This window comes from Paramormyrops kingsleyae, chromosome 12 (genome assembly GCF_048594095.1).
Source record: "Paramormyrops kingsleyae isolate MSU_618 chromosome 12, PKINGS_0.4, whole genome shotgun sequence".
In the NCBI taxonomy this organism is placed as follows: domain Eukaryota; kingdom Metazoa; phylum Chordata; class Actinopteri; order Osteoglossiformes; family Mormyridae; genus Paramormyrops; species Paramormyrops kingsleyae.
This window is the reverse complement of record NC_132808.1, coordinates 1507830-1522839: the sequence shown is the minus strand read 5'-3', so window position 1 is coordinate 1522839 and position 15010 is coordinate 1507830. Positions and strand designations below refer to the sequence as shown.

Sequence of the window (15010 nt, the reverse complement as noted above, 5' to 3'; positions counted from 1 at the left end):
GACCACCTTGAGACCTGACATTGTCATCTGGTCAGAGCAGGCAAAGAAGATCATCCGGGTAGAACTGACTGTCCCATGGGAAGAAGGCTGTGATGAGGCCCATGAGAGAAAGTATCTGAAATACCAGGACCTCATCATGGAGTGCAGAGAGAAAGGATGACAAACGTGGCTGTTTCCAGTAGAGGTGGGGTGTAGAGGGTTTCCGGCACAGTCTGTATGGTCGGTGCTCACTACACTCGGCGTATCAGGCAAGGACCGTAAGGCAGCTGTGCGCAGGATTGGAGAGGCAGCAAAAAGAGCCTCTTGTTGGTTGTGGTTTAGAAGGGAGGAGGGGGACTGGAGGCCTGGAGCTGATGGGCAGTGACCTGGCCACCACTGCCGACCCGCCAACTGGAGGGTGTAGCGGATAAGGGTCGAAACACCCTGAGAAGGTTGGGCACCGTCTGACGACATCGGCTCCAGGCCAAGGCCACAGGCGTTCTAAAGAGCGACTGTATGTGTGGCATCATGTGATGTATTAAGCAAGTATAGGTGATGATCTGAGACATTTCACAGCAAAACTGAAGCAGTATCACTTGATGATGGCACCTGAAAGGACCACAGACACAGATCTGCTCAACCTGATTACATTGAGAAAAGTCACACAATGTTGGGCTTTACGTGTTACAGGTATTTTATACCTCCCTTTGTAATTAGATTGATAATCAGGTACTTTGAGGCAGCATTCAATGATTTTTCTAATCTGAGATAATAGTTAAAACATACTGTATTAATTGTCACCCAAACATCTGGACATGTCATCAATGAATATGCTTTCCAAGTTAAAAGTGTGTCATTTAAGTCTGAGGTAATATTTCTACCTAGTTATTGTTCTTTGTTCTGCTTCTATAAACACTGTAAGAGAGATTTGTGTTTATTAATCTCCTGACAAAGTGAGTGAAGATCATGTCTGTGGTCAGAGTTTGTTTCACGTGCATTAACTGGTGATCGTGTGGCTGCAGTGTGACTCAGTGGGTTACGGTGCTGTGTCTGTGAGCCTAAGGTTGCCTGTTTAAATCCTATTATTTCACAGTTGGGCCCTCGAGCAAAGACCTTAACTCCAATTGCTCCAGGGACTCTGCTTTTTCAAAAAGAAGTTTGTTGCTTTGGATAAAAGTGCCTGCTAATACATATTAGATAAATGTTTATTCCTTTTATCTATCATCCACCCCCACCTCAGACACACAACCCCTCTAAAAGGACGTGGTTAGACTCTGCTGGCCTCAGTTTAGCTGTAGAAGCGGCGCTGATCTTCAGAAACGTCCAGTGGAATCATGAAGCCCCATCAGATCTCTGCCTTCTTCCTCCCGACGACAGTGCTGCTGTCCTCCACTTTGGCTCAAGGTACTGTAAGTCTGCAGCATCTCACAGCTTTCATCAGGACGTTGTCAGTATCTTGGATTTTAATAAAGATCATGGACCCAATTGTGAAACATGAACACAGTTTCTCTGGGCGTATTTCTCATGTATGTATACATGGCTGTATATATTTTGTATATAGATTGTGTATACATTTTCCGTCCTTCATGTCTGTCCAGATGGCTGCAGACCATTTAAATCTAGGACTTATAAGATTCTTTAAATTTCTTTGATACAAGCAAAGTTACTGACCCAATTATAAGTTTTTTATAGCGGGGTGTGCGGGTGGTCCGGGGTCCGGGCTCTGTCCGTGCCTGCGTGGCCGGCCTCCCAGGGGGGGGGGCGGCGCGCTGCCGCCTGTGGCCATGGGGTTCCTGCCTCGTGCTCACCGGTGGGGGGCGCCCGGTGCCTCCTTCCCTGCCTTCCTTGGGTGGGCGCGCAGCCGTCCGGTGGCGGGGGCCCGGGTACCTGGCAGCTGTGGGGCGGCTGGGTCCGTGACAGCTCCCGGCCGTCTGGGGGCCCCAGGGCGGTGTTGTTGTGGCCTCGCACACTCACTGGGAATCATTCCATATTAACCTGCACACTCATACATACACTCACAACACACAAACACACACACATACACGTATGCGTACACACACACACATACACGTATGCGTACATACACACACATACACGTACATATGCACATGCACACACATACACACACATACACGTACATATGCACATACACACACTTTCATATCAACACACATACACTTAGAATGCACACACACACACACACACACACACACACACACACACACACAAGAGAGCCTAGGGCTCTCTTCCCCTATTTTATCCCTCTTTCCCCTTGTCTGGGTGTGGGTGTGTGTGTGTGTGAGAGTGTGTGTGAAAGTTGGTGTGTGGCTTCCACTCCCTCCTCTCTGATGCAGATACGGGTACGACGATATTTAGACAGTGTTCCTGGTGGTCTGCATATGCATATATATTTATTTTCTTTCGTTGGTATTAACATATTTAATTCCAGAAGCAGATACTGGCACAAGCACATTCCCATGTCATAATGGTACCACTGGTTTCTTTGTGTGTATACTGTTTGTGTGTGTCCCTGGATCATATCTTTCAGAAACAGCAGCTGGTGTGATGATACGGTGTAAAGCAGCAAGATGCAGAAGCTGTCCTCTTATTACTCTTTCTTTTTTGTTCTACTGTTTGTTATGTATTATTTCTCTTTCCCTGTCTCTCTCTCTCTCTGACCCCCCTCCTTATTTTATTTTTATTTTTATTATGTATTTATTAATTTTTCTACTTCCTCTGTCTCTCACCCCTCTCTCTCCTTTCTCACTTTCTCTCTCTATCTCTTTCCCACTAACCCCCCCAGTCAGCTCCGGCTTTGTGGCGCAGTGACATAAAAATGATTAATAAAGAGTATACCTCAAGTAACAAGAGGAGCTTAAATCCGAAGCTCCACTTGTTAAAATAAAAGTGTTGGCACAATAAGGCACCCAGACTAACATCTTGCTTGCTAAACTGCCGGACACGACAAGTGAGAAAAAAAAAAAAGTTTTTTCGCAGTGCATTTTTCATGTATATATTCAGAGTGGCTGTATATACTTTAATTCATTCATTTGTAAAATTATTTTCTGTCATTTTCCAAGTCATATAAAATGTTACAGCGTATTATACTTGAATATATTGAGTTTTAATTCTTTTATCAGTATTTTAATTATAAAACAACATTCTGGTACTTGGTGGGCATCTGAAAAAGACTATTAGAGAATCATGCAATTAGCATAATATAAATGTATCCATTCTCTATGTGTGTGTCACGCCCACATCGGACCCCGACCACACCCAGCCTCACCAGAACAGCCCCGCCTACATACAGATCACCTGAAAACACTTAAGTAATCAAACTTTTAAAGTAAATTCTTGCCAAAAAATATGTTCAATTCAGCACTTAAAAGACATGAATTTGTTATATTTGAACTACACTCAAATATTATGCTTTGATGTTCTTAGCTTTTCATCTACACTCAATCCTTCAATATTTCAGTTCTTATTTGGGGGATTTTCTCCCATTCGTCCTTGCAAAGGGCTTCTGATTCTGCAAGATTCTTGGGTTGTCTTGCATGCTCTGCTTTTTTGAGATGTATCCGCAGATTTTCAGTGATGCTTAGGTCGGGTGACTGAGGGCCGTGGAAAACCTTCACCTTGAGGTACTCCATTGTAGATTTTGAGGTGTGTTTTAGATCATTATCTTATTGTAGGACCCATCCTCTTTTTAACTTCAACTTTTTGCTGCTGGAATTTGCTGCATGATCTTTATTCAAATCCATTCTTCCCTCTACCAATGACATGTTCTCTGTGCCACTGGCTGCAACACAAGCCCAAAGCATGATCGATCCACCCCCATGCTTAATAGTTGGACAGGTGTTCTTTTCCTGGAATTCGGTATGTGGCCAAAAAGTTCTATTTTGCCTTCTTCAGTCCACAGGTCTTGTTTCCAAAATGCATCAGGCTTGTTTAGATGTTCCTTTGCAAACTTCAGATGCAGAATTGTGTGGCTAGGATACAGGAAAGGTTTTCTCCTTCAGACTCTACCATGAAGGTCACATTTGTTCAGGTACCGCTGCACAGTAGAACGGTGAACCACCACTCCAGAGTCTGCTAAATCCTCCTGGAGGTCGTTTGCGGTCAAATGGGGCTTTTTTTGCCTTCATAGCAATTGAATGAGCAGTTCTTTCAGAAAGTTTTCTTGACCTCCATCATTTTCAATTCATACAGTATGTTTGGAATATGTTTGTAATTCTCATGTGCTTACTTCTACATTGTAATCATACTACTTCTACATTGTAATCATACTAATAATAATAGGTTACACTTTGCACTTGTATAGATTTTGCAGGGAGGCCAACCTAAAGGGAGTCGATACAGATGTATTTAATTACGCTTTAAAAAACGTGCTACAAAACTGTACACTTCTGGCGGCACTTTAGTCTAATTTGTGAAAATGAAATTGTTTCAGTCTTATTTAAAATGCTATTGGCTGTACTTGGAAGTGTACAATTGTAACATTGTCCTACTGCTGAATATGTATACAGTATATACCAATTCATTTTTCATTGACTTGTCAGCCTTATGTGTGAGATCCCTCCACCTAAGGAACCTTTTGATCTTGGACATACATGCTTCCATTAAAGTACTTCAACAGAGCTCCTTTAAAAGATTCAAAGGAAAAAGTTGAGGTGGTCCACAAAGGACCCCAGTTTCTCACACTTGTCACCAAATGCGCATTAAGAGATGTTCGTCTTTCTGTACAACCTTTCAAACACCATAACAAATTTCTTCAGTTCTTTTTCAGCAGTACTAATGTCAACCAGTTTAACCTTTTCCTGAAGCAGAGTATAAATTCCAAAAACAAGAAGGAAGAGGTGGTTCCAGTATTTTGTGGGAAGAACACCATACAACACTGGTAATGCATATAATCAGAGATCCCCAGTCAGATGCTTTCCAGTATTTCCGTTCTTTTACTGAACATGGGACTCCTGTTAACTCTACTGGAGGTTGGACCACACAGTTAGGTTTTATACACATATATGTAACTGAAGAATGCATTATGATTGGCTCTTTAAGTGTTTTCATAAACCACGTTACTGTACACACACACACACACCAGACAAACAATAATAGACAATAATAAATATTAAAATCCCTCTGGGTTAAGAATAAAAAGCCAATAGACAATAATCACAGTAAAAAAATCACACTGATTTATTTAAGACACATATGACAGGCAGGACAAATGAACATTTAAATTTTATGATATAAAATAAACATGATATAGCATGATATAAACACATTAAATTATTAAGCATAATTATCATTTATTGACCAGATTTGATTGATTGAACTTAAATACAAAAGAGATTAGCCCATACATAGCTATTTTTTTTTTACAAAGAACAAGACAGAACAGAACAAAACATATTCGACCCCCACCCCACCCCTCAATACACCCTGAGACAGCACCTCAAAGGAGACCAACAATGGTCACCGGCACACCCAGCCCCGAAGGGCGCAGCTAAAAACTGAGGAGAAAAGAGATAACATACTTAAATCAGTAAAAAAAAAAAGGAATACAGCTTCAGGACATGACCCGCAGCCAGTCCTCTACCAGCTGCACGTCACGGAGCCAGCTCTGGATCGTAGAAGCAGACGAATTGTTAATCCGGGCCGCAGAGAGTTCCAGCAGAAGCAGATCAAGAAAGGTGGACTTCCAGACAGTGGGAATGGCACGATCAGGAGACTTCCAACGAGAGGCTAATAACAGCTTAGCCGCTAACGAGGCAGACATCAGGAGCCTCCGCTGGAAGCGAGATAGAGAGAGAGAAGAGAAGTCCAGGAGAAGAAGGACCACGGGAGACAGAGGGATGGGAGAGGAAAGAACTGAAGAGAGAGATCTGGCCACATAATCCCAAAGAGCAGCCGCTGGAGGACAGTCCCAGAACATATGAAGAAAGGTACCAGGGACCTGAAGGGGACAGAGGTGACATAAGGGGTCAGGCTCTAAGCCCATGAGATGGCGTTTCCGGGGAGTGGGGTATAATCGGTGAACAAACTTAAATTGTGTTTGCTGGTGATTGGGATTTTTAGAGCAGTTTTTAATATTATGAAAAATAACACTCCAAGATAGGACAGGGGTGTGAGAGAGCTCCCTCTGCCAGACAGAAATTATGGGGAGAGGTTTATGAGAGGATCTGCGGAGGTGGGAATAGAGACTGGACACGGGCTTAGAAACGGGGGAAAAGGACAGAGCAAATCTGCACAGCGGGTGAAGCGGAAGAGGCGAGGAAAAAGAGATATTACAGGCCCTAAGCATGGACCTTAGCTGGAGGTAGAAAAAAAATGAGGAAGAGGGAAGATTAAATGTGACCTTAAGGGACTGGAACGATTTGAGACCAGAGCTGTCAAAAAAATCACCCAGGGTGGAGATACCCGACTGAGACCACGGCGAGGAAGAGATGGGGCGGCCTCCAATGTTCAAGACAGGATTGTGGAGCAACGGAACGCTGGGATGCCATTATGGGAAGGGGCCCAACAATTTCTCAACCCTTCTCCAGGTGCGAAGCGCCTGAGAGATAATCGGACCGGCTGAGGCAGAGATGGATTTTAATTCAACAGGGAGGAAAGGAAGCGAGGCTAGACGATGGGGGAGAGCATATTCTGCTTCGATAGGAAGCCAGGCGGGTGGATGTTGGGGAGGACTGATCCAGCTCCAAACCGGCCTCAGGGTAAAAGCAAGGTGGTAAAATTCGAAGTCCGGGAGAGAGACACCCCCATCCAACCGGTCGCGGATTAGGGTAGAGTGTCTGACGGAGGGTCTCTTGCCATCCCAAAGAAATGTGGAAATAGCAGACTTGACAGAGGCCCAGTACCCAGGTGGAGGGGAGAGAGGAAGCATGGAACTAATAAAATTAATTCTCGGGAGCACGTTCATCTTAATAACGGCCAGCCTAGCCCGAAATGAAAGGGGAAGAGAAGACCACGAGGAGATTGAGGCTTTAATGCTCTCGAGAACGCGGCGGAAGCCAGCAGCTGTGAGCTCTGGGACTGACGGATAGATGTCCAGCCCCAGGTATCTGAAAGACCTCGCCTGGGGAATAGAAGGAGGAAGTGAAGAGGTGTGGCAGGCAGGATTCAATGGAAGGAGAGAGGATTTTGCCCAGTTAATCCTATAGCCAGACAGGGATTCACATGTTTGAAATAGGTTAAGGACATGAGGAAGATCTACAGGAGCGTTGCCAAGGTAGAAGAGCAAATCATCAGCGTATAAAGAAACTGACTGAGGGACACCTTTCACTAGGATGGGGGAAATAAGGTCTGAGTGGCGGAGGGCAGCAGCCAGAGGCTCCAACGACAGATTAAAGAGCAGGGGGGAGAGGGGACAGCCCTGCCTGGCCCCCTGAAGAAGCCGAAAAGGAGGAGAGATGTTGGCATTGGTCAAAAGGACAGAAGAGGGGGAGGAGTAAAGAGTCTGGACAAGGTTGTTAAAATAAGGGCCAAAGCCCATTCTATGCAAGACTCTCCACAAAAATGACCAATTCATCCTATCAAAAGCCTTCTCTGCGTCTAGGAGGGAATAGAGACTGGACACGGGTTTAGAAACGGCGGAAAAGGACAGAGCAAATCTGCACAGCGGGTGAAGCGGAAGAGGCGAGGAAAAAGAGATATTACAGGCCCTAAGCATGGACCTCTGCTGGAGGTAGAAAAAAATGAGGAAGAGGGAAGATTAAATGTGACCATAAGAGACTGGAATGATTTGAGACCAGAGCTGTCAAAAATGTCACCCAGGGTGGAGATACCCGACTGAGACCACGGCGAGGAAGAGATGGGGCGGCCTCCAATGTTCAAGACAGGGTTGTGGAGCAACGGAACGCTGGGATGCCATTTTGGGAAGGGGCCCAACAATTTCTCAACCCTTCTCCAGGTGCGAAGCGCATGAGAGATAATCGGACCGACGGAGGCAGAGATGGATTTTAATTTAACAGGGAGGAAAGGAAGCGAGGCTAGACGATGGGGGAGAGCATATTCTGCTTCGATAGGAAGCCAGGCGGGTGGATGCTGGGGAGGACTGATCCAGCTCCAAACCGGCCTCAGGGTAAAAGCAAGGTGGTAAAATTCGAAGTCCGGGAGAGAGACACCTCCATCCAACCGGTCGCGGATTAGGGTAGAGTGTCTGACGGAGGGTCTCTTGCCATCCCAAAGAAATGTGGAAATAGCAGGCTTGACAGAGGCCCAGTACCCAGGTGGAGGGAAGAGAGGAAGCATGGAACTAATAAAATTAATTCTCGGGAGCACGTTCATCTTAATAACGGCCAGCCTAGCCCGAAATGAAAGGGGAAGAGAAGACCACGAGGAGATCGAGGCTTTAATGCCCTCGAGAACGCGGCGGAAGCCAGCAGCTGTAAGCTCTGGGACCGACGGATAGATGTCCAGCCCCAGGTATCTGAAAGACCTCGCCTGGGGAATAGAAGGAGGAAGTGAAGAGGTGTGGCAGGCAGAATTCAATGGAAGGAGAGAGGATTTTACCCAGTTAATCCTATAGCCAGACAGGGATTCATATGTTTGAAACAGGTTAAGGACATGAGGAAGATCCACGCGAGCGCTGCCAAGGTAGAGGAGCAAATCATCAGCGTATAAAGAAACTGACTGAGGGACACCTTTCACTAGGATGGGGGAAATAAGGTCTGAGTGGCGGAGGGCAGCAGCCAGAGGCTCCAACGACAGATTAAAGAGCAGGGGGGAGAGGGGACAGCCCTGCCTGGCCCCCTGAAGAAGCCGAAAAGGAGGAGAGATGTTGGCATTGGTCAAAAGGACAGAAGAGAGGGAGGAGTAAAGAGTCTGGACAAGGTTGTTAAAATAAGGGCCAAAGCCCATTCTATGCAAGACTCTCCACAAAAATGACCAATTCATCCTATCAAAAGCCTTCTCTGCTTCTAGGAGGGAATAGAGACTGGACACGGGTTTAGAAACGGGGGAAAAGGACAGAGCAAATCTGCACAGCGGGTGAAGCAGAAGAGGCGAGGAAAAAGAGATATTACAGGCCCTAACCATGGACCTCAGCTGGAGGTAGAAAAAAATGAGGAAGAGGGAAGATTAAATGTGACCATAAGAGACTGGAATGATTTGAGACCAGAGCTGTCAAAAATGTCACCCAGGGTGGAGATACCCGACTGAGACCACGACGAGGAAGAGAGGCGGCCTCCAATGTTCAAGACATGTATATCAAAAGCCTTCTCTGCGTCTAGAGAGAGAAGGGCAGCAGGGAAGGGAAAGGAAGGAGCAGCGTGAAGTACATGCAGCAGGCGACGGATGTTGTCGGCCGCATGACGGGATTTAATAAAGCCAGTTTGGTCCGGGTGAATCAATTTGGAAATCACCGCCTGCAGTCGATGGGCAAGCACCTTGGCAAACAGTTTGATGTCTGAATTCATCAGGGACAATGGGTGATAGCTGGAGCAATCTGAGGGGTCCTTACCCTGTTTGAGCAACAAAGTCATCAAGGACTGATTAAGAGAAGGATGGAGATGGGAGGCAGAAATAGCAGAATTCAGCATGTGGAAGAGCGGGGTAGAGAGCTGCTTCCAGAAGGCAGAAAGAAGTTCAGGAGGGAGGCCATCGGGCCCTGGAGACTTCCCAGGGCTCATGGAGTCCAGAGCCTCTTTAAGTTCTGTCATCGAAAGGGGAGCCTCGAGCATAGAGGCTTCTGGGCCTGAGAGACAAGAAAGAGGTACAGAATCAAGAAACAAATCAGGGTCAGAGGGTGGAGAGACAGTGGGAGGGGAGAATAAATGAGTAAAATTGAAAAAAGCTACTGTTAATTTCCTGTGGGTCAGTGGTGAGAGCTCCATCCTTGGTTCTAACAGAAGAGATTGTGGAGAAAGAGTCACATTGCCGGAGCCGAGAGCCAACAACTTACTGGGCCTAGCACCCAAGACATAATATCGAGACCTAGTGCGATGAACCAAAAACTCGGCACGGCGTGACAGAAGAACATTTAGCTCTGCCCTTGTGTTTAAGATGAGGGTCTCATGATCCGGATCAATCACTGCAGGACGAACACTCTCTAAGTGAGTTAGGCGCCTTTCGAGATCACAGATCTTCTGGCGACATTCACGAGCCAGGCCACTGGCAAAAGCAACCGTGGTGTCACAGAGAAAGCCCTTTATCGCCATCCAGCAGTAGACTGGGTCATCAGTTGAGCCTGAATTAATTGAAATAAATTCTTCAAGTCTAGGGATCAAATAGGCTATATATTTGGAGTTTCGAAGCAAAGAAGTATTGAGCTTCCATCGTGGGGACCGAGGAGAAAGAGAAGGTACAGCTAAGTGGAGGAGAGCACACTTGTGGTCAGATAAAGAAGAAGAGATCAGAGAAGCCGTAGAAACAGCGGGGGCAACAGATCGAGAAACAAAGATGTAGTCTATGCGAGATTGGGAGTTGAAGTGGGGTGAGAAGAAGGAAAATTCTCTAGCGGAGGGGTTAATTAGGCGGAATGAGTCAACCAAATTCAGGACCTCCACGAATTTACACAGGGAACGTGTAGAGGGGGGCAGCAAGGCTACCCACGAGAGAGGGAGATTTATCAAGGACAGGATCATGGACAGCGTTAGCATCAGTTCCAATAACAAAGTCGAAGTCTTGAAATTTAAGAAGGTGGTCAGAAAGATCCTGAAAGAATGAGGTGCGTGGGGGAGTGGGAGCGTATGCAGCAACAAAGCAGACCTTCCTGCCCCCCAGGTCGGAGAGGGCATAACAGTACCTGCCATCAGCATCACCCCCGGAATTGAGAATATGAATCTGAAGGGTCCGCCTCACCAGTATGGCCACCCCACATCTACGCGAGGAAGCTGATGAAGTGGAGACAACCCTGTAGAACCTGGAGGCCGCCCGCAGTGCATCTCGCTGGAGTAAATGGGTCTCAATTAAAAAGGCAAGGTCAGCGTGCTGCCTTTTCAGAAATTCAGTCACACTGGACAGTTGTTGTTCGGGGGTATTCAGGGCCCTAACGTTCCATGAAGCTATATTTATATTGACCATTATCAAAACAGAACAGACAGTAAGGTGTAAACAAGGAAAAAATAAAAAAATTAAAAATAAAAATAAATAAAAGTCTCAATATGCCAGGCATGCACCAGAGGCTGAATGCCCTGGTCGGTCAACCGTAACTTTAGGAAGTGTGTCTCAGGGAAAACCCCCTTCCCACCCCCCCAAACAAACACAAAAATTCCCCAAACCCATGCTCCAGACCGGCAACGCAGCAGCAACATTAAACACAATAGAAAGGTAAATGGTTCTGCTGCCAGGTCCAGAACATCTACCCTCCCGCCCCCTCCGACCGATGTCGGAAACTGCGCGCACGTGGCGCCCGAAGCCAAGCCGCAAAACACACTAACTGCGCGCACACATCCCCACCACCTTCTGAGTAACAGCAACGGAAGTAAAATAAAACTGACCCCATGCCACTGCTTGCTGCCCCGTGTACAGAGCAGGAGAAAACGGCAAATGGGAGTAACCGTCAGCGAACCGGGCAACAGCAGTACAGCAAACGTCCAATTAATATAGTAGTAGAAGCAAAAAAAAAAAAAAAACATCACATAACAGTACATTAATAATAAAATAAAATAACTGGCTTATAGGGGCGAGAAGAGGTTTCAGACCGGCCGTACAGCCTGTGGGCACGGTCAATGGCTGGCAGGAAATTGGGAAGATGGGGGAAAATAGCCGGCCAGAGCTTATTAAGGAAAGACCGCATATCGCCCCCTTCGCGCCCTAGCTTAATCCAAACCACTTTAAGATTGAGGCGACGGCTGCGGTCCTCAATCTCCGTGATTTTGTTATCCAGGGAAAGCAGAGCCTTATTAAAATCAGCCAGCTCCCTGGAGTGCCAATCGGTCACAGCCTTCACTGAGGCGACTTCTTTTTGTATGGATTTAAAGTCTGCCCTCAGCGAGTTCAGGTCAGCGCGGAGCTCCGAATGGTGTTGCTGAAGCGTGCCTTTTAGCGAGTTCACCTGTTCGGAAACGAAGTTCTTCATTTCCGCGAGAAAGGGAGCCAGGAGAGAGGAAAGGGCCTCCTCAGTAACGCCGCCATCAGAGCGGGGTACTTTCTTCTCCGGGCTGGAAAGGGCTGGGCGAGGTCTACGCTGATTAGCAGCCATCAGGAGGAATAACAGGGCAAGCGCCGAAATCGTGCGAAATTGCGAACGGGAGAGTGACAAAGGGACAGACTAAAGGGCAAAAAGGCGGATGGGACGCGCGGACGAGCAGAGATAGGCAGCCATTAGCGACGAGCGTCCCCATACATAGCTTATATCTAGTAAGTTGGCCCAGCCCTCGGAATATTTTTCTGTATGTGGCCCTCACTAAAAAAAGTTAGGACAGCCCTGCTGTAGACGAAAGGGCCGCTGGTTTTCATTTTGAATTCACAGTGGGGCATATCTGCAAGAAAACATGGGAAAATCAGGTATCTGAGCCTGATGAACTGAGAGATACTAGACTAGCAAGGTTTGTGTTGAAGGAGCTTACTTACCTTTGGGTCTCCTTTGTCCAAATATGCGGCGGAACAGCCTGACGAAGAAGTGCTTTACGCGTTTCACTGCTCTGAATCTTGGCACCTTGTGGTAGCTGTTTGATGGAATTTCCTCCGGAGTGAAGCCCTAGGGTTGTAGTTTAAGATGTTTCGGTTGAGCAAAGCAATTCCTCAGGATGCATGAATACTATTGAACTCAGCAGACCAGCAGTTTGCATGTACCTTAGTGAAGAACTTATGATTCAGGATCTGCTCCAATGTGGGCCGATCCTGTGGATTCTTTTGTAGGATCCAAGAAATCAATTTCTTGGCTGATGAGGAGAGGGACTTTGGTAGAGTGTACTCTACTTTAGTGACACGCTGCTTGATTTTTTCAGCGTCGCCATCAAAGGGGTATGCACCAACAAGCATCGTATACCTGTATCAAGAAAGTCAGCAACGGCATTTGAGCTTCATTTGCATCTAACAACATTCTGCATTGGTGCATTTCAGATATCATTCTTGACTCTGGCTCTGACTGTGAGGACGATTGAGAAGGTATACATACATGATACACCCCAGCGCCCAGACATCTGACTCTGGCCTGTGTCCCTCCATCTTCCACACTTCAGGAGCTGCATACTCTCTCGTCCCACAAAAGCGTCTACAACACACACAAAAGGAAAACAGTATACATGTGCTTCAGCCTGTTGCATGAGCAATTTGAAAGATTTGCTGGAGAATCTAAGAAAAAGAACCCACTTCTGCCTGCTTTCCAGTGGCTCCAGCTTGGTGGCCAGTCCAAAGTCGGCCACTTTTAATTCCAAGGCCTCCGTTAATAATAAGTTCTCTGAAAGACCAATGACTCAAATATTTCACCTAATAACACCAGACATTAAACAGTTGCAGAATACAACAGCAGGCAGCAATCATATAAACCACACAGGAAATGCCATGTAAAATGCCAACACTAACATGTGAAGAATTAAACAAATCATGTGTGCAGGCACACATACCTAATTTGAGGTCCCTGTGGACAATGCCTTTGCCATGGATGTGTCGTAAGGCCCCAATGAGCTGCCTCATGTAAAACCTCACTTCAGGCGTGCTCAGGATTTCTCGTTCCTGAAGGAGGTCTAGCATCGACTGGAATAGGAAAAGAAAGGATGGCGTGAGTCGACATAGAGTCTTAACCTTAACAAACTGTCTGCAAAGGCCAGAAACAGCTGGGCTCACCCCCCTACTGCACAGCTCCATGAAGATATACAAGAATTTCTCATCTTCTACATGATGGGAGAAGTTAACAACATGCTGGTGTTGCAGCAGCTTCAGCAGCACCACTTCTCGGAGACTCTGAAATGTCAGACGTGTTACCACAATGAGCATAAGGGAAATGCAGTTTAACTGTGGAGGGGGCTGACTTCAAGCAGGATTCAGACCACATACCTCTTTTATTCCATCAGAGTGCTTTATCGGAATCACCTTCACTGCAAATATCTCTCCAGTGAAAATGTCCATCATCTTGAAACATTGGGCAAAACCTCCCTAAAAACACAAGTGCATTAAGAATTTAAGAATTTCTGCCATACGTAATTGATTACCCATTTTCCGTAATCTATGAAAAATAATTTTTCATCCCGCTCCCGCAGAAATGTGTAATATTTCGACCCGCTCCCACCCGCATCTGTTATGGTTTGTCCAGCTCCCACCTGCTGAATCCCGCAAGCAAGGCTGCTGAAGTATAGGGTGTGCCAAAAATACCGGACACATTTTAAACGCTATAATATCTTGGCTTATAAAAATTAAATAAGGTACCAAATTTTTTTTTATCTAACTAGGCTACAGACCTGAATTAAAAAATATCTAAACAGTCTCAATAGAAACATTTCACAGTCAAAATGAGAGAAATATAGGGAAACATTGAAATTTGTGGCGCGGCTCTGTGTTTATTTCAACTAGAGGTCTGCGCAGGACTGATATTTCATCCCGCTCTGGCACAAGAAACTGTCAAATGTAGACCCGCGCCGCGTCCTGCGAGTACCGCGGGCGTCCCGCCCCGTTGCAGACCTCTACTCTACAAGACAAATTGCAGCTGAATTATTTACGGTATCTTTATAGTACATACTTCTCCCAACAGTTCGAGTCTGCGGTAAAATCGCACATTTCTGGTATCAAAGATGATCTCAGGAACTTCGTGTCTCCGCTGAGGACAAGCCATGTTGCAGTAAGACAGAAACCGACGAAGTGGCGTCCAGGAACTAGGCAACGGAACAAGGTACGTTCCATAATTACGTAACGCATCGGAAATTCGAACGAAAACATGAAAAAACTTTTTTTCCCTCCATAAAATGACAGGTATTAAATAAAACGTTTCTGCAAACACACCCATTGGCATTAGTTCGACCAAAAAAAAATCAGTTTCAATAACTCACAATATACACCTCTAGTTTTCATGAGAATATTAAATCAGCCATCCGACACGCTTTTACTGTCAGGTACCCAAACCCAAGGGAGGGAACAAACACCACGCGCAGCG

General features: G+C 46.1%; 1 protein-coding gene across 1 annotated transcript; it reads right to left on the bottom strand.

The window, feature by feature from the left end:
- Window positions 1-10419: 10419 nt before the first annotated feature.
- On the bottom strand, window positions 10420-14692 carry LOC140577736 (serine/threonine-protein kinase PLK3-like). The gene is made up of 9 exons (XM_072698029.1): window positions 14600-14692; window positions 13921-14019; window positions 13711-13827; window positions 13491-13620; window positions 13237-13324; window positions 13043-13138; window positions 12718-12913; window positions 12496-12622; window positions 10420-12404 (listed from the first exon to the last, which is right to left on the bottom strand). Exons 1-9 carry the CDS (start codon window positions 14690-14692, stop codon window positions 12280-12282), a joined length of 1071 nt encoding a protein of 356 aa, XP_072554130.1. The 3' UTR covers window positions 10420-12279.
- Between the last annotated feature and the right edge of the window lie 318 nt (window positions 14693-15010).